The following is a 20,540-nucleotide window of genomic DNA, read 5'->3' on the forward strand; positions in this document are numbered from 1 at the left end:
CTGATAAATGTGGAAGTTTGTCAGGAATAAATGAGCCCTGCTTGGGATTTTCCTTCTCCCTCTCTCTGCCCCTCCCCCACTTGTACTGTCTCTCTCTCAAAATAAATAAACTTAAAAAAATTTTTAATTTAAAAAATGAAATGAAGTTGGTAGGTACTTTAATGGACATTTCATAACACAATGGTCAACAGTAATGGTGTTATCATTTGCCTTGAACAGAAGGTAATCCAAAAAAATAAATTCTAGGGAAAAGAGAAATATAATGGAAGCAAAGCAAGGTGTTTTGAATTTTAGCCAGATTCTGTGGCTGCCTCAGTTCACAAAGTGCTAACACACTGATAAAAATCAAAACCAAAACATTAGGAACAATCTGCCACAGTGCAAATGAAATGTGTCAAAGAGCAATACTCACTTTTCCTACTAGTAATGTGCTATAATATTTTCTATTCTATTCTGCATCTTTCTAAAATAGTGGTTTTGATCCATTACATGGATTCACCACGTGGCTTGGTCCCACAGCTTCAAAACCACTGGATTAATGAATGTTACAGAAGTGTTAAAAACGCACCGGTACCCGGAGCACCTGGGTGGCTTGGTTGGTTGGGTGTCCGACTTCAGTTCAGGTCATGATCTCATGGTTTGTGGGTCCGGACCCCGCGTCGGGCTCTGTGCTGACAGCTCAGAGCTTGCAGCCTGCCTCGGATTCTGTGTCTCCCTCTCTCTCTCTGCCTCTCCCTGGCTTGTGCTCTCTCAAAAATAAATAAAAACATTAAAAAAAAATTTTTTTTCAAACATACCAGTACCAGCCTGAGAGCTTCCCTTGAACTTTATTTTTGAGAAAGAGAGAGAGCACTTGAGCAGGGGAGGGGCAGAGAATCCAAAGCAGGCTCCGGGCTCTGAGTTGTCAGCACAGAGTCCGACGCAGGGCTTGATCCCACAAACTGTGAGATCATGACCTGACCCGAAGTCAGATGCTTAACCGACTGAGCAACCCAGGCGCCCCGTTCTCTTTGAATTTCTTAAGACTCAAAAGATCCCGGAGGTGGGAAGGGGAGCAGCTTCCTCGCTGCCGTCCTGCATGTGCAGGTTCAGGTTCCTGGCCCCAGGCAATAGCCATGGACAGACCTTCTGTTTCCTGACTGGGGAGGCTTCCTGGGCCCTATTCGTCTGTACAACTGGATTAGTATCCTGTGGCTGCCGTAACAAACCAGCACAAACTCAAACACTGGTGGCCTCAAACACTAATATTCTCTTACAGATCCAGAGGCCAGAAATTCGGAATCCACTTCACTGGGCTCAAGTTGTCAGCGACACTGATTCCTTCTGGAAGCTCCAAGAATCTGTCTTCTTGCTCTTCCCAGCGTCTAGTGGCCGCCTACGTTGTCGGCTTTGCCCTTTCCTCATCTCCAAAGTGCACTGCTGTTCTCTGTCTCCACCATCACACCTCCTTCTCCTCCCACCCTCCCGCCTTCCCTTGTAAGGACCCTGTGACTGCACTGGGCCCGCCTGGATAATCTCCCCATGTCGGTCAAGGTCCTTAGCTTAATCGCACCTGCGAAGCCCATTGGCCATATGAGGTGAGACATTCACAGGTTCAAGGGACAGCAGCAGACGTTTCAGGGGCCTTCACCCAGCCTGCTGCAATAACCAAGATAGGCTCAGGCAGGCACGTGCCTCAGCTGGAGGTGGAGGCCGAGGTCAAGGTGCCAGGTGTGACATCAGTTGCCACAACACAAGCACGCGGGAATAACCCCCAAATGGACGCTGGGGTCTGAGCGGAGTCTGACTCACAGGGAGCAAGCCAAGGCTGGAGGAAGATTCGGGAGCTTTGGTTCTGGCTGACGTGGCGGTGAACCAGAGCCCTCCCAGGAGAGCAGCACACGAGCAAGTGCAGAGGACCAAAGGCAACTGGCAACAGAGATTTATTTAAACAGTAAGCCAACGGGCACAGCAGGTGGTGCGACAGCCCTGGGAAGTGAGGTCTGTCAGGGTGTGGGACGAGCCCAGGGCTGGCCACCGCCCAGGAAACGTGGCCAGTCCACTCTGGGAAGGTTGGTGGCAGCAGCTCCCAGCTCGGCCTGGGCTTCCAATAGATTAGTAAGTGATTTCCTTCAAACCTGAGGAGGGGAAACACACAATACTGTTAGCAGACTCACACTGTAGGGCAGAGAAAGCAGGCAGCGGCAGGAGGACGAGGCCCTGCTGGACCCCATGCCCCTGGCGACCGGCTCGGGGGCACGGGCCACACGCCTCGTCGTGGCAGCTCTGGTCTCTGGCGTGGTACGAGATCAGCCGCGAGGAAACAAGAGACTGGACAAGGCTGCGTGTGCAGGGGTGACAAGGGGATTAAGAGAGCACGGTCACAGCTCACGGGCTCTCTGCAGGTAACGCCCAAAGTCTACCCTTTCAGTAATGAACTCTGAGCAAGTGCGGACACGGGGTGGTTCTTCACCTCACACATACAGCACCCGTGTCACAAAGCTGCCCCTGACACAGAGGTGTTCGGTGTATTAAAAAGCTTTATAAAAACTAGAATCAGGGGCGCCTGGGTGGCAGTCAGTTGGTCGTCCAACTTCAGCTCAGGTCATGATCTCACCGCTTGTGAATTCCAGCCCTGCATCAGGCTCTGTGCTGACAGCTCAGAGCCTGGAGCCTGCTTCAGATTCTGTGTCTGCCTCTCTCTGCCCCCTCCCCGCCCCCCCCCCCCGCCCCCGCAACTCGCACACTGTGTCTCTCTCTCAAATATAAATAAACATTTAAAAAATTATAAAAAATAAAAACTAGAATCGGCTTCGCAGTATTCCGGACAAACTACGTTTCCAAAAGTGTGGGAAAGTTGAGTCAATATGGACATAGCCTCAGGACAGAATTTTTATAAAGCTGTTAAAATTATCCTCAGTGCAAGTTTTTCACAGCAAGGGGAGATGGCTGTCATAATACTAAATGGAGAAGATCAGGACTCCAAGTTACACAGCACAGGAAGTCAGTTCTGCTAAAAAGAGCACGTAGCTAGAAAAAGAGTGGAAGGAAAGAGCTACTAGGGTTGTCTCTGAGTGACAGGCACGCAGGCAATCTTCCTCTTCTTTTAGAAGCTTTTCCTCTTACGTTTTAGAAGCTTCCAAAGTCTACTAAGAATCACGTTGTTTTTAAAATTGGGGGGGGAGGGGAATGACAGTATAAAACCCCACTCATAAATCATTTTAAATAAAAAGACACATTTAAAAGGATTTTTTGGGCTGAACTGCTCGGTAAATTTATAAACTACTGGAATGATAAGCCCCAGGGGGAAGACTGACAGCTACATATCAACATGGGATTTTCGCACAGGAGGAAAGTTCTGCCCTCGCTCCGTCAAGTTCTGTGTTTCGTGTGGGCTCCCTGCCTCAGGCTGTATTTCATCGGACCGGCTGCAGGATGACCTCTGCAAGAAGTCTGAAGGGCGGCTACTCCAATCAAGGCCAAAACTGGGATCTAACATGCTCTCCACGAGGCTCTGAGAGATGCCCTAGGGGATGACCCCCCCAGAAGAAGCGAGACCAACATGGGCCCCTTGTAAATGAGGAACTGGGTCAAGACCGAGGAAACAAGAAACACAGAGGTGAGGATCCATGCTCCCTCCACAGCCTTCTTCTGCCAGGCTAGAGGACTTCACCTTAATCATAGGAGGTAAGAGGTGGGGTGCCTAGTGGCTCAGTCAGTTAAGTGTCTGACCTCGGCTTGGGTCACGATCTTATGGTTCATGGGTTCAAGCCCGTCAGGCTTTGTGCCAACAGCTCTCAGCCTGGAGCCTGCTTCAGATTGTGTGTCTCCCTCTCTCTCTCCCCTTCCCTGCTCACACACTCTCTCTCTCTCAAAAATAAACATAAAAAAGAGGCAAGAGGGAGAAATTCGACCCGCAGCTGCAAGGGTTTGCTGGAGACACAGATGAGGACATATCCTCATATGTGTCTAGGTTATGTCTAGCAAACCTGGTTATAAGTTGATTAACGACACAAACAGTGGTTACTTTTATTAAGATTACTGCTTTCAACTCTCAAGGTCTTTTCCCTTCCAACTGAGGAAATGCCACGAGACTGCTAAAGCGTCGTAGGTTTGTTAGTGTGGTCCACATGACTTATTTGAACAATTCACCGGGTTTCTGTGCTATGAAAACACGGAGGAGGGAACAGCTAGTTTTCTGCATAGGCTCATGAACACACACATACGATACTCCAGTTTTTCCAGGCATGTCTTATATTCTTTGGAGAGAAAAAGGTCCCCATTTCTAGGTCCAATCAACAGATGTAAAACCACGTACCTAGTTCACTTCCTCCTTTGCTTGCCCAACAAAGGCAGTAATGTTTCATGAGCTGTTCGAGCAGCTCCATTTCATCCAGGAATTCAAGTGACTCTATTCTGGGGAGAGAATAAAAAACAGTATGAATTTATGCAAATGAAAATGAACATGATGACCGAAAGTTTAGGGATATGGAAAGATGTTCATATTTATACTAAGAGGAAAGAAGGCTATGAAATAGTGCATATGGTATGGTTCCATTTTACTTTTGTTGTACAAAAATATACCATAAGCAAAGTCAAAAGACAAATGAGAAACTAGAAAAAAATATTAGTATACAAATGACAAAGGGTAGATTTCCTTGCCATGTAAAGAGCTGGTACACGTCATGAGAAAACCTTTTATAATTTTTTTTTTAAATAAAAAAAAAATTTTTTTTACGTTTATTTTTGAAGGAGAGGAGTGTGAGAGTAGGGAGAGGGACAAAGAGAAAGGAAGACACAGAATCCAAAGCAGGCTCCAGGCTCTGAGCTGTCAGCACAGATCCTGACGCAGGGCTCAAACTCACGGACTGCAAGATAATGACCTGAGCCAAAGTCGGATGCCCAACGGACTGAGCCACCCAGGCGCCCTCCTTTTTTTTTTAAGTAGGCCCCACACCCAATGTGGGGCTTGAACTCACGACCCTGAGATCAAGAGTCAGCTGCATGCTCTACCGACTGAGCCAGCCAGGTGCCCCCCCCACCCCGCATTTAAAATGTACACCCTTCCACTCAGCAGTTCTGCCTTTAAGAGTTTACCCTATATGTACAAAGATGTACGTTCCAGAATATTGACTGCAGCCTCACAGCTGCATCACAGCTGTAACCGAGGAGAGCTGGGTTCAAGAGGTTATGGCGCACTCACACAACTGGAGGATATGCAGCTATCTGAAAGAATGCGATGGGTCTGTGTGCACCGACCTGGCACAGTCTCTAAGGCTCACCGTGGAATTCGAAAAGCAAACTGTAGAGTAAATAACGTGCAGAGTACGCTACTATCTACGTCAAGAGCAAGTGGGGGACATACGTGCTTCCACACGCGTAGCTCACTTCTGGAAGAACGGGCAAGGGCACTTGCGTCTTGAGAGAAGGTGGTAGACTCGTGGTGAGGGGAGCAGGATGGAAGGGTTGGTCTTCGTACTCTACACTGTCTTCTTCTGTTTTGTTATCATGTGCTTGTATGATTTTTTTCAAAAGAGCATTTAAATATAAGCTTTAAAATCTATACACAAAGAGGCGCCTGGGTGGCTCGGTCGGTTAAGCGTCCGGCTCTTGATTTTGGCTAAGGTCACGACCTCACAGTTCATGGGTTCAAGGCCCTCACCTCGGACTCTGCACCGGCATCATAGAGCCGGCTTGGGATTCTCTCTCTCCCTCTCTCGCTGCCCTTTCCCCACTCGCGCTCTCTCTCTTAAAATAAAAATAAGTTCAAAGAGGGGCGCCTGGGTGGCTCAGTCGGTTGAGCGTCCGACTTCGGCTCAGGTCACGATCTCGCGGTCTGTGAGTTCGAGCCCCCCGTCGGGCTCTGTGCTGACAGCTCAGAGCCTGGAGCCTGCTTCCGATTCTGTGTCTCCCTCTCTCTCTGCCCCTCCCCTGCTCATGCTCTGTCTCTCTCTGTCTCAAAAATAAATAAAAACGTTAAAAAAAAAATTAAAAAAAAAAAAGTAAGTTCAAAGAAAAAATCTGCAAGCAGACTTTTCCCCCTCAGAAGCCCTTGGGCAATGTCATCTCCCTCCTCCAAAACACAGGGATTGTGCAGAATTGCCACCGCACAGGGTGCTCTGGGAGTGCGACAGGTGTGACTGCTCGTTTTGACCAAAATAACCCGCTTTGGCACAAACCCTATCTCCGTTAGTGGCTAATGAGTTCCTCTCAAGGTGCTATGGTTTAGCCTGTATTAGCAGATTAACATGGTTCAAAATATATCTAGTGAGGGTTGGAGGTTTGAGGTTTCTTTTGTGTTTGTGTTTACATTAAAGACCGTTATGGGGGCGCCTGGGTGGCTCAGTCAGTTAAGCGTCTGACTTCAGTTCAGGTCACGATCTCGCGGTCTGTGAGTTCGAGCCCCGCGTCGGGCTCCGGGCTGACGGCTCGGAGCCTGGAGCCTGCTTTCGATTCTGTCTCTCTCTCTCTCTCTCTCTCTGCCCCTCACCCGTTCATGCTCTATCTCTCTCTGTCTCAAAAATAAACATTAAAAAAAAAAAAAAGACAGTTATGTCTTTAATCAATCAAAATTGTTCGCCGTGAAACTAACTCTCACCAATCCGCACCTGCTCGCTTCAGCTTGAGGCAATCTGCTGTAGACTTCCATCATGTTGACGGCTGATGCTGTTTCCCATCCATTCGACAGGAGCCGTTCTTTCTAGAATGTACAGTGGAGAGAAAAGGGAAGGCACAAGGCACCGTTGTACAAATCCAAGGCACTCTTGGAGCACATGAGAATTTCTCTTAGATGACTCCTTTTTCAAAAGCCCATCCCGGCCCCCATCTTTCTTCTTTTTCTTTTCCAATTTTCTACACCGAACATGCATTGTTGTCATGGGAGAGAAGTCACTAATGTATATTTAAAGAGAAATAAAGGTAGGAACTTCTCCATGAGCAAGAGTGTTTGAATGCGTTCGAGGGGTAATGTGACATAAGACATGTACAATCTCACCTATTTAATAGGGGCAGGGCTGGGTGGTGTCTCTTCAGCAAAAAAATAAAATAAAAATAAAAAAAGAAAAAGAAAAAGAAAGAAAACCAAACAAACTAAAAAAAAACAATAAATAAAAGATATTTAAAGTCTCTATTACAGATTCTAAGAAATGTAAGAGATGTGTCAAGTACAAAGTTTGGACCATGTTCAGATCCTGTTTCAAACACACCACCTATAGAATTTTTTTCTTTTTTTTTTAAACAACTGGGGAAATCCAAACACGGACTGTGGAGTAGGTGCTATGGAGGAGTTTCGGCTGCTGTGTGAGGTACAATAATGATGTTACCATTATCCCGGGGCGGGGGGAAGAAAATGCTTACTGGTAGGAGATTAACATGGAACTATTTATGGGGGTAATGCTATACTCTCTGGATGTGCCTTAAAATATTCCAATGACAACACCGACAAAAAATGGGGATAAATAAAACAATATTGAAAGATGTGAGTCACCAAAGTTGGCTGATGGGACATGGGTTTTCGTCCTACTGTTCCCTCTACGTTCATGTTGTTTGAAAATATGCATACTGAAAAACTGGAATAATAGGGTATGGGAAATGGGAATGTGTATTTTCCAAACCAAGATGGCGGCCCAGGTCTTGGACTTCTTTAGCATGACGAACCAGTGGGCCACGTGGAACCCCAGCTGCCCGTTCAGGTGGGCACTCGACAGGGCTTCTCACATTCTCTGATCTGAGAAGGGAGTGTGCCCTTCCCTGGGGGGTTAAGGGTACCAAAGGATGTCCCCGCCCTGCTCTCCGACCTGTGACTCTAACGACTTGCAGGTCTCCACTCCCGCCAGGTCACACTGTCGCCTCCGCAGGTTTTCGATCATGATCTGTCCGAACCGGTCGTCCATGTTCACCTGGGAAGGGAAAGAGGAGGCTGGGCAATGCCAGAACGGCTTCTCGAATACGCAAAATCAGACAACAGTATTCTGTTTCTGAGCCGTCAAGGCTGATGTTTGCTAATACCCAGTGCAGTCAACGGAGTCGGGTGCGGGCACGGCACGCAGGGCTGACGAGAGCGTCGTCTGCTGCCGCCCCCTGCGGGGCAACCGGGCGGTGTGTGCTCGGCCTGGGAGCCAGTCAGACCACTGACCGGCTGCTCCACAGGTAGACTCCCACGTGCACGCCAGCTGCAAGAAGGTTTACTCCGCAGCATGATGTGTAACGGGACCTGTGACGGAAGGACTCACATGCCCATCCGCTGGGGTTAAAGCAGTTGTGGCATGGTCGTTTAATGAAATATCACATTGCCATGAAAACAGCAAAAGGACATCCAAGTAGACGTAGGTACAGACGTAGACATACAGACACAGATACAGATGTGGAATAATGTCAGATAACAGACACTCGAAAAGTACAGTACAGAGGGATGTGCATAACATGCTCCTGTCTGCCCTTAAGAAAAAAAAATCTCTAGCTACATTTATATATGCACAGAATAATTCTGGAATCCGGCAGTGTTGCTTCCCAGGTTGGAGGACTCACTAAGGTCCGGGGTAGAAGAGAGACTTACCTTTCCCTGCATACCCTTTTGTACTATTGGATTTTTTTTGAAGTTTTGCATGTAGTGTTACTTATCTAATGAGAAACCATTTAAAACCCCCTTCTTACGATGTTTATTCATTTTTGAGAGAGACAGAGCATGAACGAGGGGAGGGGCAGAGAGAGAGGGAACCCCAGAATCCGAAGCAGGCTCCAGGCTCCGAGCTGTGAGCCCAGAGCTCGACGTGGGGCTCGAGCTCATGAGCCGTGAGATCATGACCTGAGCCAAAACCAGATGCTTAGCTGACTGAGCCACCCATGTGCCCCCCATTTACCACTTCAAAAAAACCATTAACGTATCTATATGCACAAATGTCACAAAACATACATAATACACCGCGCACTATTGTTACTTTGTCCCAAAACGTCAACAGTTTACTATACGAAATGATTCCCAGAGCTCCTGTGACAACGGTGGCAGGCAAGAAGCAGCATCACTCTCTGTCGGTGGACGTGTGAGGCTTACGTGGCATGAATGGTCACACTGGGTGCCTGTGAGCACGTGCTCCGTCGTCTTCCTGCCTGGGTCTGAATCCTGGCCTGAAACTTACCAGCCGTGAGGCCGTGCGGCCGTGGGCAGCAAGCTGTCCAATCCCTCTGTGCTTGGGTCCCCTCACCGGCCACACCCGCCACACCCTGGTTACGTGACAAGTAGGTTAATACAGGTCACACTCACGGAAGGTGCCTGCTATATAGCAAGCAACTTCTACAAGTTCGCTACCCTTATTCTACCAGTACTGAAATTTGCATCACTCAGGGCACCTCGGTCGGTAAGCGACCGACTCTTGATTTTTGGCTCCGGTCATGATCTCACAGTTTGTGGGTTTGGGCCCCGCACTGGGCTCTGTGCTCACAGCATGGAACCTGCGTGGGATTCTGTCTGTCTCTCTACCCCTCCCCTGCTCGCTCGCTCTCTAAAAAATAAACAAATATTTAAAAAAAAGTTTCTTTCATCATTCATGTGGTTTTTGTCATTTTAAAATACTGATTAGGAAATCATGGAAGGCATGTGAGCAGTTAGTACACCTCAGGAGGCTGATGGTTTGCATTTGTTAGGAAATTGCAGAATTCAGTGAAAACGGACACATCCCCAGGCTTGCTCCCAAGTGACTGGGTCCATGGTCAAGATTCACTTCATCCACCATTGCTATATGATGTTGAATAAGAGAACGCACGAATGAAACGAGGCGAACAGAGCAGGGTGAACACCCACAATGTGTGAAAACAAAGCAGAATTCAGGGGCACCTACGTGGCCCAGTCGGTTAAGCGGCCGACTTCGGCTCAGGTCACGATCTCACAGTTCGTGAGTTTGAGCCCCGTGTCGGGGTCTGTGCTGACGGTTCAGAGCCTGGAGCCTGTTTCAGATCCTGTGTCTCCCTCTCTCTCTATCCCTGCCGTGCTCGCGCCCTCTCTCTCTCTCTCTCTCTCTCAAAAATAAACAAACGCTAAAAAAATAAGATAAATTTAAAAAAGAAAGCAAGCAGAATTCATTTTCCCCAGTCCTGATATCCTGCAAGCAAAGACAGATTCCCAAGACTTACAGAAGCCAGATGAGGCCAGCTACCATTATATCCACTCACCAGGACTGAAGACTGAGTGTGAGGAATGCCCCCATTTACACAGAGGGAAGGAAGAAAACTCAACCGAGAACCACCTCTACGGGAATGTGGCCTGGGGCATGAAGGGGTGAGAAAGTCAACCAAGGTCTAGCCTTAGATCTGTCCATAATTACGTGACACGGGGCAAAGCGTTTACTGCTGTCATCCGTAATGGAATTTAAAAATAAAATGAGATGAAAAAAATAAAATCAATAAAGTTAAAATGAAATAAGCAATAAAATTAGCCGCCATGTATTCAGTCACGTGCCCCCCGCTACACATCATCTCATGAACTCCCATAATAGTCCAGAGAAGTTATCCCTTTATAAACAAAGCCCTGGTGGGGGCACCGGGATGGTTCAGTTACTTGAGCGTCCATCTAACCCTTATTTTGGCTCAAGTCACGATCTCACAGTTCGTGGGATCAAGCCCCGCATCAGGCTCCAGTCTACCAGCACAGAGCCTGCTTGGGATTCTCTCCACCCACCCCCAACCGCCACTCCGCTCCTTCGCTGCTCATGCTCTCTCTCAAAATAAGTAGAGAACTTTAAAAACTTAATCAAAACCAAAAACAAGGACCTGGGGTTCAGAAAGATCCAAATCACAGCTAATACCTGCTCAGCAGCCGGGCAATCCTGAACATGCTCTTGTACAAATTAACTCGCTTACTCCTCACTACACCCTATTAACGTCGGGACTGTTATTATTCTCATTTTCCTGATAAAGAGACAGCACGGAAAGGTTATGAAACTTGTCCCGGTCACACAGCTAGGCAATCTACCTCCAGAGCATGGACTCCCAACCACCCTACAGTTCTGCCTAAGGGCACCCGGCCAATCATAAGAGCCAGGGCCAGGACTCGGACCCACGATGAATAATTCCAAAGCTCTAAAACAGAACCCTTCCCACCACATCAGAAGAGAAAAACAGGCAACCAGCGGGCCAAACTCGGGGATCTTACAAATTAGGAATTTTACATTAAAATTCTACACTGTAGCTTCTCCTGAAAAATTGGGGGCTCTCAACTCCAGGCTCCCATGTCCACATGGGAACAACGAGGTGGCACTGAGCAGGGGTGAACTGTGGTTCACCAGAGTCCCCAGCACTCCTGTCTGCCTTACACCTGGCCAACTTCCTCCACTGCATCACCTGCCTGCCTTGGAAGGAATCAGGGTTCGCTACCCTGACACCCATATGTTAGCCAAAATTCCTTCCATCGCGGTCTATGACTCTATAATTAATACAACGGTAAAATGTGAACTTTACAAAGTTTTTGTAAAGGCCAAGAGAGAAGTTCCAAAAACCCTGGCTGCGAGTTTGCAGGAAGTTAAGAAATCAGGAACGCTGGGAATTGCTAGAATCGATTAAAAAGGCAATGTGTGTGTGGCCAGAGGCGGAAGGAAAAGAGTGAGTGGAAATTTATACTGAGGTTGCTGAGAGAGGGTTAGCCACCACGCGAACGCATACAGCACGCAAAGGTCTTGAGCTTCCTTTTACCTGTTCGTAGTTTATGAACATAGCTGTCTCAAAACTGTTAGCTGCCCACTTGAGAAGGTTGGCCGACTGCTCCGGGGTCATGTAAACCAGCACACATTCCGTTATCAGCAGTGTTGGCAATCTTCAGAGAAGAGAAAAGGCACATAAGTATGTATTCATCAAATCGGGACTCTAATGGCAGCCACGGATAGTGCTGGCAGGGCAGGAAAACCCTGGGGTGCACACCGCAGGAAGAGGAGAAGCCCCGGATAGCACGTCAACTATCAGGGCGGTAAGAGGTGGAGAGCCCCGTCGTGACCCAAAGTTTCAGACCGTAACAACGTGAGCACTGAGCAAGGTTTTGTCTGGCTTGCTACGAATTCTCCCCCGGCATGCCCGCACATGGTGACGAGGTGGCCCTGCAGACCCCTTGCTCCGAGGCAGTCTAGTTCCCTTCCCCTGGAATCTGGGTTAGGCCTGTAACTTGCTGTGGCCAATACAACAGCAGCAAACAAGACGCAAGCGCAAGCTGAAAATCACTTGCACGTTGGCCCTTGCCCTCTTGCTCGGAAGCCTGAACCCGTGTGGCAATGAACCCAAGCTGGCTTGCTATCGGAGGGGAGGCCCTGTGCGTGAGAATGAGGCATCCACATAGGAGGGAACCCCAGGGGACCTCAGCTGCAGCTGGCTCCAGTGGAAGAACCACCCAGCTAAGCCCAGTCCAAGTGGTCCACTCACACAATCCTGAGCAACTTGTGAACTGCTCTGAATTGTGAGTTGTTCGAGACCGCTGAGGCTGCAGAGATTTTGTTACACATCAAAAGCTGACTGATAAAATGCAGAAATACTGCTATCCCTTTAACAGAATCTAATTCTTCTTACACAAACTTTTATCATCAAGAATTAAAAACAACACGAACAGTCTTCAGCAAATGACACATTAGCATGCGGTCTGAGTTACCAGACCCGAAGTAACGAACAAATTATGAAACAGGAAAAGCAATAAACTCCTACAGAAATCTCTAAAAGCTTTACATGTTGGAAGGGAACACAGGCAGCCCTAAATCATGTGAGCTCTGCTGATTTATTCCTGCTCCTTCTGACTCCTTTACTGGATCCTCCTCCTTCTCTGCCCCTTTACGCTGCTGTTCCTCATGGCTGGTTGCTATTTTTCTCACAAAGCAAGTAGGTTACTTTTGCCTATTTTTATTGGCGGGGAATTTCAAAACAAATAAATTGTCTGAACTCAAAATACCCAAGAGATTTGCTGAAAAGAACATCGTGTATGTTAGTGTCAGAATGTAACCCATGCAGTTAGACTCAGTGCCTGGACTCATGATCGCTAGAGAGAAAGGCTACCCACAAATGCTGCTGGCTTTGACCTGACAGTCCCGACTATCCACTGTTACTGTTTATCAGGATTTCCTTTTTTTTTTCTTTTCTTTTTTTGACAAGGAAATGTTGTATAACTCAAGTGACTTAAAAATATACATCCAGGGGTGCCTGGGTGGCTCAGTAGGTTAAGCATCCAACTTCAGCTCAAGTCATAATCTCACAGTCCATGGGTTCGAGCCCCACATCGGGCTCTGGGCTCACCGCTCAGAGCCTGGAGCCTGCTTCGGATTCTGTGTCTCCCTTTCTCTCTGCTCCTCCCCGGCTCGTGCTCGCACTCTCTCTCAAAAATAAATAAACATTTGGGGCGCCTGGGTGGCTCAGTCGGTTAAGCGCCCGACTTCAGCTCAGGTCACGATCTCACAGTCCGTGAGTTCGAGCCCCGCGTCGGGCTCTGGGCTGATGGCTCAGAGCCTGGAGCCTGCTTCCAATTCTGTGTCTCCCTCTCTCTCTGCCCCTCCCCCGTTCATGCTCTGTCTCTCTCTATCTCAGAAATAAAATAAACGTTAAAAAAAAAATTTTTTTGGGGCGCCTGGGTGGCGCAGTCGGTTAAGCGTCCGATTTCAGCCAGGTCACGATCTCGCGGTCCGTGAGTTCGAGCCCCGCGTCAGGCTCTGGGCTGATGGCTCGGAGCCTGGAGCCTGTTTCTGATTCTGTGTCTCCCTCTCTCTCTGCCCCTCCCCCGTTCATGCTCTGTCTCTCTCTGTCCCAAAAATAAATAAAAAACGTTGAAAAAAAAAAAATTTTAAAAAAAAAATTTTTTTTTTAATAAAAAAATAAATAAATAAATAAACATTAAAAGAAATTAAAAATATATATCCAGGTGCGCCTGGGTACCTCAGTCAGTTGAGCATCTGACTCTTGATTTCGGCTCAGGTCATTTTCCCAGGGTTGTGGGATTGAGCCCTGTGTTGCGCTCCATGCTGAGCATACAGCCTGGTTGGGATCTTATCTGTCTCTCGTTTTCTCTACCCCTCTCCCTGACTTGCACATGCTCTCTTTCTCTCTCTCTAAAATAAAAATATATGTATATGTATATACATACACACACACATATGTATGTATATATCTACAAATGCTCTCTGGACCCAACTGGGTCATGGTACAAAGAATGAGAGAACTAAATCCAGAGCATAGACAATGAAGTCCAAGTTGCACATGAAGTTGAAAATCAGAAAGAAAAACATTTAAAAGAAGTTTAAAGTAAGCAATTTTTTTTAACCTAAGTCTAAAACCCCAGATTATATCAATAGAAATGATTAGAAAAAGTGAGTGAGTGGAAAAAAAGTTTCAAAACCTCAATAGGTTGGTAATTAGAGAAAAACAGTTCCAAAAACGTTTTTATTTATTTAAAAAATTATTTAAATGTTTATTTATTTTTGAGAGACAGAGCACAAGCAGGGGAGGGGCAGAGAGAGGGAGATACAGCATCTGAAGCAGGCTCCAGGCCTCCAGGCTCCAAGCTGCCAGCACAGAGCCTGACGTAGGGCTCGAACCCATGAAGCATGAGATCATGAACTGAGCTGAAGTCGGATGCTTAACCAACTGAGCTACCCAGGTGCCCCTCCAAAAACCTTTTTAATGTAAAAGGTACCGATTATTACATACGGTATTACCACATGGGGAAGCCAGGTGAAGAAGGCTACGTGGGAATTTCCTGTATAATTTTTGCAACTTTTTTTACAAATTTGAATTATTTTAAAATGAAAAGTTAAACACGTTTACAATATATTTTTAAGAGGCAGGCATCGCCAATATTAAAAACAGGATTAATACTTTTCAGAAGAGAAATCTAACCGAAGCAAAAACAGCCCACAGAGGAAAACACAGAGCACAAATGAACCCCAGAGAATTATGGATGTAATTCTAATACTTGTGATAGCTGCTGTTCCTTATCCATTTTGTAGATCTCCAGGAGTGAGGCAAACTTGCCTATCAAGAGCTCCCCTGATTAATTTTTTTTAAGTGTATTTACTTATTTTGAGAGAGACAGAGGGCAAGCAGGGGAGGAGCAGACAGAGAGGGAGGGAGAATCCCAAGCAGGCTGTGTCAGCACAGAGCCCAATGTGGGGCTCAATCTCATGAACCAGGAGATCACGACCTGAGCCGAATTCAGAAGTTGGATGCTTAACCAACTGAGCCACGCAGGCATCCCAAGAGCTCTCCTGATTTGTAAGTGATTATTTCCCTGGCCATGTAGCACATTTGCCCAAATGGTGTGTTTCTACGTTCGCAGCGGGTTGCTGCTGGTTACCACTGCAACTGTAATAATCTACAGATTATAGCTTCTGCGCCAATTTCCGTTCAACTGCTTTCACACGCGTACTTAATATAATCTCCAAGCTCTCCGCGCAAAGCCTGACATGGGGCTCGATCTCCCCAACCGTGAGATCACGACCTGAGCGGAAATCAAGAGTTGGACGCTTAACCAACTGAGCCACCCAGGCGCCCTGCAGTTATAGGTTTCTATACGTATAATTATCTTCTCTCAAACTTTATGGTATTAGGCATCAGTATGTTATAAAAGCAATACACGTGATTCTGATGTGAAAACAGGAGAAACATTGCTTCTCAAAGACTTAGAAAACCTCCCTCATAGCAATGAAATGATAAACATTTCAGAATTAAAAACAGAACACGGGTATCATGCTGCACTTTCAGCTGACCTTATTTCACATTCGCATGAAATCGCAAACGCATAAGAGGTTAAAAAAACATCTCACTGTGGATTCATGTTACATTTCTTTAGCTTCTCTTCGAGATCAGGTAAATCTCGGAGATCTGCTCCAATAATGGCATATCTCTTTGAATCCAACAGGTGTCCATCTGGAAAGCCAAGAAGAGATTATCATTTCAACAGAAATTCATCCAGAGGTGATCATTTCAATGGATTTTTTTTTCAAAATTAAATTATTTTTTCTCCATTACAGAAATACATGTCCCACTCCAAAAAGGAAAAAAAAAATCAAGAAGGAGGAGGGTGGAATGAAAGAAAATCACATCTTCCAACTATTAATGTTTTGGTATAGAACATTCCAGTCTTTTTTTCTATACATACAATATAAACTCATACACACAACATAAGCACATTTTCTGTCACACAAATACATACACACACATCACACAGAAAAAAGAAAACAGAGCCAATTCTTCTTTTGAAAACTGCTTTTCCTACTTAACAGTAGTGTTAAGTACAAGGGAAACAAAGGATGGGGGAGATACTATTTTCTGTGGAGTCTGTTCACTAGGAGCGTGATGAGGGCACTGTGCTGATGTAGAGGCCTGTCTAGTTGCCTGATGTTTCTGTGTTATCTGTGCCCACCATCTAAGGCCATCCTCTCTGAGCATGTTTTCTGACCTGAATTATTAATAAGCCCCTTGAACTTCTCTGTCAGACACACACTGAACACAATGGAACATTCTGGAAGAGTGTTTGTGACCTTAGTTTTAAAGGCTTAGAAGGGAGGAAAGAGTTGTTGGAAACACTCATAATGAAAACTTACGGGGAAAAACTGAGCCCCAGGGCCAAGGACCTAATGGAACAGGTGAAGCGGGTCAGGTACGAGACAACAGTGGTGGGGATGTGCATTCCCTCTCAGCAAAGCAGCCATGTAGGAGTCAGGGTCTGAGGCTGCCGGACTGGATTTTTCCAAGGAAAGATTTTCGGGAAAAAGTTCCTATATTTGAAATGTTTGCAACTCACTGAAATGTTTTTCAAAAGATTTAATATTGGGATCTATGGAGATCTAAGAGGGGCCATACAAAAAATTGTTTCAAGTTCCTTCACAGTAGATGTGATGCAGAAGTATACACCCTGTGACGTCATGTGCACACACGCGCAGACTCAGACGCACACGTGTGCGCGCGCACACACACACACACACACACACACACACCATCTTTAAAAAGAAAGGGGAAGAGAAACAGAGAGGTAGCCCATACTGTACTACTTAGGTTAAGGGTACTTGCCAATTTGCAGTGTGTCCTCTGAATGTAATTCTATAATGGGTTGTAGTAAGAAAGGCTTGTATCTATGGGAAGATGGGAAAGAGAGAAATGAGTCAAGTAGCTTAGTTACTGAAAAAACGCAAACACCCACTACCAAAATGGCCAGTAGGTACCGCTACTGCTCAAAGCAAGGGCGACTCCAGAGGGCCTGCTGCTCAATCAAGTCTGACCCTAGGCACACACATGAAAAATTCAGTGGGTCAGGTCTCAGAGTACGTCAGTGAGCGTTACACTCCGAATCTGACATCAAGTCACAAACTGATCATGAAACACTCAAGACGTAGAAATCGCCAAAGATAGGCTAGCGATGTGTCTCCAAACGTTCCAGTGTTTTCCAAGCCGTCTCTCGTTTCCCGCTTCTGCTCACTCAATTAAAAATTTTAACCATTATTGGGGCGCCTGGGTGGCTCAGTCGGTTGAGCGGCCGACTTCGGTTCAGGTCACGATCTCGCGGTCCGTGAGTTCGAGCCCCGCGTCGGGGTCTGTGCTGACAACTCAGAGCCTGGAGCCTGTTTCGGATTCTGTGTCTCTCTCTCTCTGACCCTCCCCCGTTCATGCTCTGTTTCTCTCTGTCTCAAAAATAAATAAACGTTAAAAAAAAAAAATTAAAAAAAAAATTTTAACCATTATTAATCACAGACAACTAAACAAACCGATTCCTACTCAGACCTGACGTCCAGTAACATTTATGTGATAACTCTGCTCTCCTCCAGAATGTGCAAAAAATTAGACATCAGAGAGCCGATTTCAGTATCGCAACCACCATACACACATCTTTCACCCCAGAAACCTCCTCTAGGCTTAAGTGAGAGCCCACCTGCTCTTATTTGACTTGGTGTCCTAACAAGCTAGGTCGTATTCTGTGGCTGCACAGCGTCAGATGCCATAGCGCATCTCAGATGCACACTACGTGGGGCGCCTGGGTGGTCCGTCGGTTGAGCATCCAACTTCGTTCGGCTCAGGTCATGATCTCGCACACAGCTTGTGAGTTTGAGCCCTGCGTTGAGCTCTGTGCTGACGGCTCAGAGCCTGGAGCTTGCTTCGGATTCTGTGTCTCCCTGTTTCTGTGCCCCTCCCCAGCTTGCACTCTGTCTCCCTCTCTCGAAAATAAATAAATACTAAAAAAAAATTTTTAGATAAAATGCACACTCTCTGTAATATACTCTTGTATTTGGAAAAGGGGAAAAACTTGTTTCCATAGGATAAGTTAGAAAAAAAACTTGGAAACTATTTCTAGCTTGTAGGAATTACACATCTTTAAAGGACAAGGTGAAAGTTTTAATGTTCACTAAAATTTTTTTTAAATGTCAGAATTAAGATTTTGTTTAAATGACTAATTTAAAAAGAAGGGGAAAGGGCGCCTGCGTGGCTCAGTCGGTTAAGCGTCTGACTTCGGCTCAGATCATGATCTCGCGGTCTGTGAGTTCAAGCCCCACGTCGGGCTCTGTGCTGACAGCTCAGAGCCTGGAGCCTGTTTCAGATTCTGTGTCTCCCTCTTTCTCTGACCCTCCCCTGTTCATGCTCTCTCTCTCTGTGTCTCAAAAATGAATAAACGTTAAAATAAAATTTTTAAAAAAATAAAAAGAAGGGGAAGAAGTATACGTTAAAAACCACTGAGAAAATCTGACCTTGGGCTTGAGGTCAGGGTTTAAATTTCAGCTCTACCCCTTTGTCAACAGGTAACCTTATGGAAATTAGCTTAACTTCTTTGAGCTTTGGTTTCCTCAACTGCTAATAAAAGCATGTCATTCCTGAGTCGGCTCTGAGGACTCAATGAGATCATCTGAGTAAAGCAATTCACATGGTGCTACAAAAGCTCTCAGCAAAGATTCACAAACTCGTCATCTATAACGGCAGAATTCTTAAAACATGGACTCAGGGTGGCCCCCATACTATCTCATATATAGTAAATGGCCAGTTTGGCCTCCCATTATTCATTCAAACGCTATTTACTACACATCTGCTCTGAGCCAGGCCCCTTTCTACGCTCTGGAGATACAGAAGTAGCCGGAGCACACATGAAAATTCAGATTATTGGAGCGCCTGGTTGGCTCAGTCGGTTAAGTGTCCAACTTTGGCTCAGGTCATGATCTCACGGTTCATGAGTTCAAGGCCCACATCGGACTCTGTGCTGACAGCTCGGAGCCTGGGCCCTACTTTGGATTCTGTCTCTCTCTCTCTCTGTGCCTCTCCCCCACTCATACTCTGTCCCCCCCGCCTCTCTCTCTCAAAAATAAAACATTAAAACACTTTTTTAAATTTCAGATTAAAATTAAACCACTATAGGTCATTTCTATTACGTGTTCAGAGAAATTAGGTTAACGGACAGAAGAGTTGCAAGGGAGGGGACATTTCATTTTGAAGACAGTTTGGAATGGGGATCTTGGGGCCAGAAGGAAGGCGGGAAGGGGGTAAAAGGGAAGAGTCCCCTAAAACGAGGTCTCTGGTGTTCAGACCGGCCGCCTCCTGAACGCTGCCCCTGAATCCTGCCGGGCTCTCTCCTGTGGTCAAAGCCATACTCACTTGATGCTGTGCAGCTTTCTCGTGACTATCATGGGAAAGTCCACTTCAAAATATTTACTTGGGAGAAGATCTTCATCCTGAGGAAAAACACGCAGTAAGCTCTAGAATTATGTATTCACTCCTACATTTACTGACCACCTTCACGTACCGAGCGAGTACTAGGCCCCGAAGAGCATCAGGGCACTTAAGGGTTTGACATCCAGGAACGATATGGGCAGAGATGTATTTTCCAGATTACTGTGGTCTCCACGTGGGGAATGGATGGAGGACGGGCATCAGGGGTTCACAGCTGTCCAGGGAAGAAGTCACGGGGAGCCTGAACTGGGGGAGCAGTGCCTGGGATGGAGGTGGGGGTATGTGGAGGCGCTGGGGGAGTAGGACCTGACAGGATTTTCCAAAAAGCAGATCGAGATGAATCAGAGAGGGTCAGGACACCAATGCTGACCAGCGTTTGAGGGATAAAATGGAATAAAACAGCAAAAATCCCGAAGCATCGCACACAGTGGGGGTGAGTACTGTTTTGTGACACGTTTACTTTTTTCTGTGAGGGGAGGATACAGCGGGTGGTAAAGGGCAGGTGCTCTGGAGCAGGGGACAGGGGTTCGAATCCCACCTCCACCGCCTGTCTGCTGCAAGGCCCCAAAGTCACTCCACTCCCTGGGCCAAGTTTCCCTCCTCTGCGAAGCAGAGACAGGGACAGCACCTCACGGGGTTGTGAGGAGTAATGAGGAAATAAGTACACACAAGGGACACTCAGAACGGGGCCTGCCTTAGTAAGTGCCACGTGTGTGCCTTTATCATTGACTGTCATGGGGACGGGGCGCCGAGGTGGCTCCGTCGGTTAAGTGTCTGACGTTGGCTCAGGTCATGATCTCACGGCTCGTGAGATTGAGCCCCACGTGGGGGCCAGGGCCCGCTTTGGATCTTCTGTCCCCTTCTCTCTCTGCCCTTCCCCCACCGGTTCTCTCTCTCAAGTTAAA

The 20,540-nt window shown here is 46.7% G+C and overlaps 1 protein-coding gene across 1 annotated transcript in view; it reads right to left on the reverse strand.

The window, feature by feature from the left end:
- Positions 1-1,904: 1,904 nt before the first annotated feature.
- Positions 1,905-20,540, reverse strand: part of LCMT1 (leucine carboxyl methyltransferase 1) — a 42,019-nt gene continuing 23,383 nt past the window's right edge. Inside the window, exons 4-11 of the mRNA XM_058710756.1 lie at positions 19,561-19,637; positions 16,999-17,060; positions 15,753-15,855; positions 11,659-11,779; positions 7,776-7,877; positions 6,588-6,679; positions 4,298-4,395; positions 1,905-2,117 (exon numbers count right to left, since the gene is read on the reverse strand). Coding sequence (XP_058566739.1) covers positions 2,095-2,117; positions 4,298-4,395; positions 6,588-6,679; positions 7,776-7,877; positions 11,659-11,779; positions 15,753-15,855; positions 16,999-17,060; positions 19,561-19,637 — 678 coding nt within the window. The 3' untranslated portion in view covers positions 1,905-2,094. The remainder of the gene's footprint in view (positions 2,118-4,297; positions 4,396-6,587; positions 6,680-7,775; positions 7,878-11,658; positions 11,780-15,752; positions 15,856-16,998; positions 17,061-19,560; positions 19,638-20,540) is intronic.

This window comes from Neofelis nebulosa, chromosome 18, assembly GCF_028018385.1.
Source record: "Neofelis nebulosa isolate mNeoNeb1 chromosome 18, mNeoNeb1.pri, whole genome shotgun sequence".
NCBI lineage: Eukaryota > Metazoa > Chordata > Mammalia > Carnivora > Felidae > Neofelis > Neofelis nebulosa.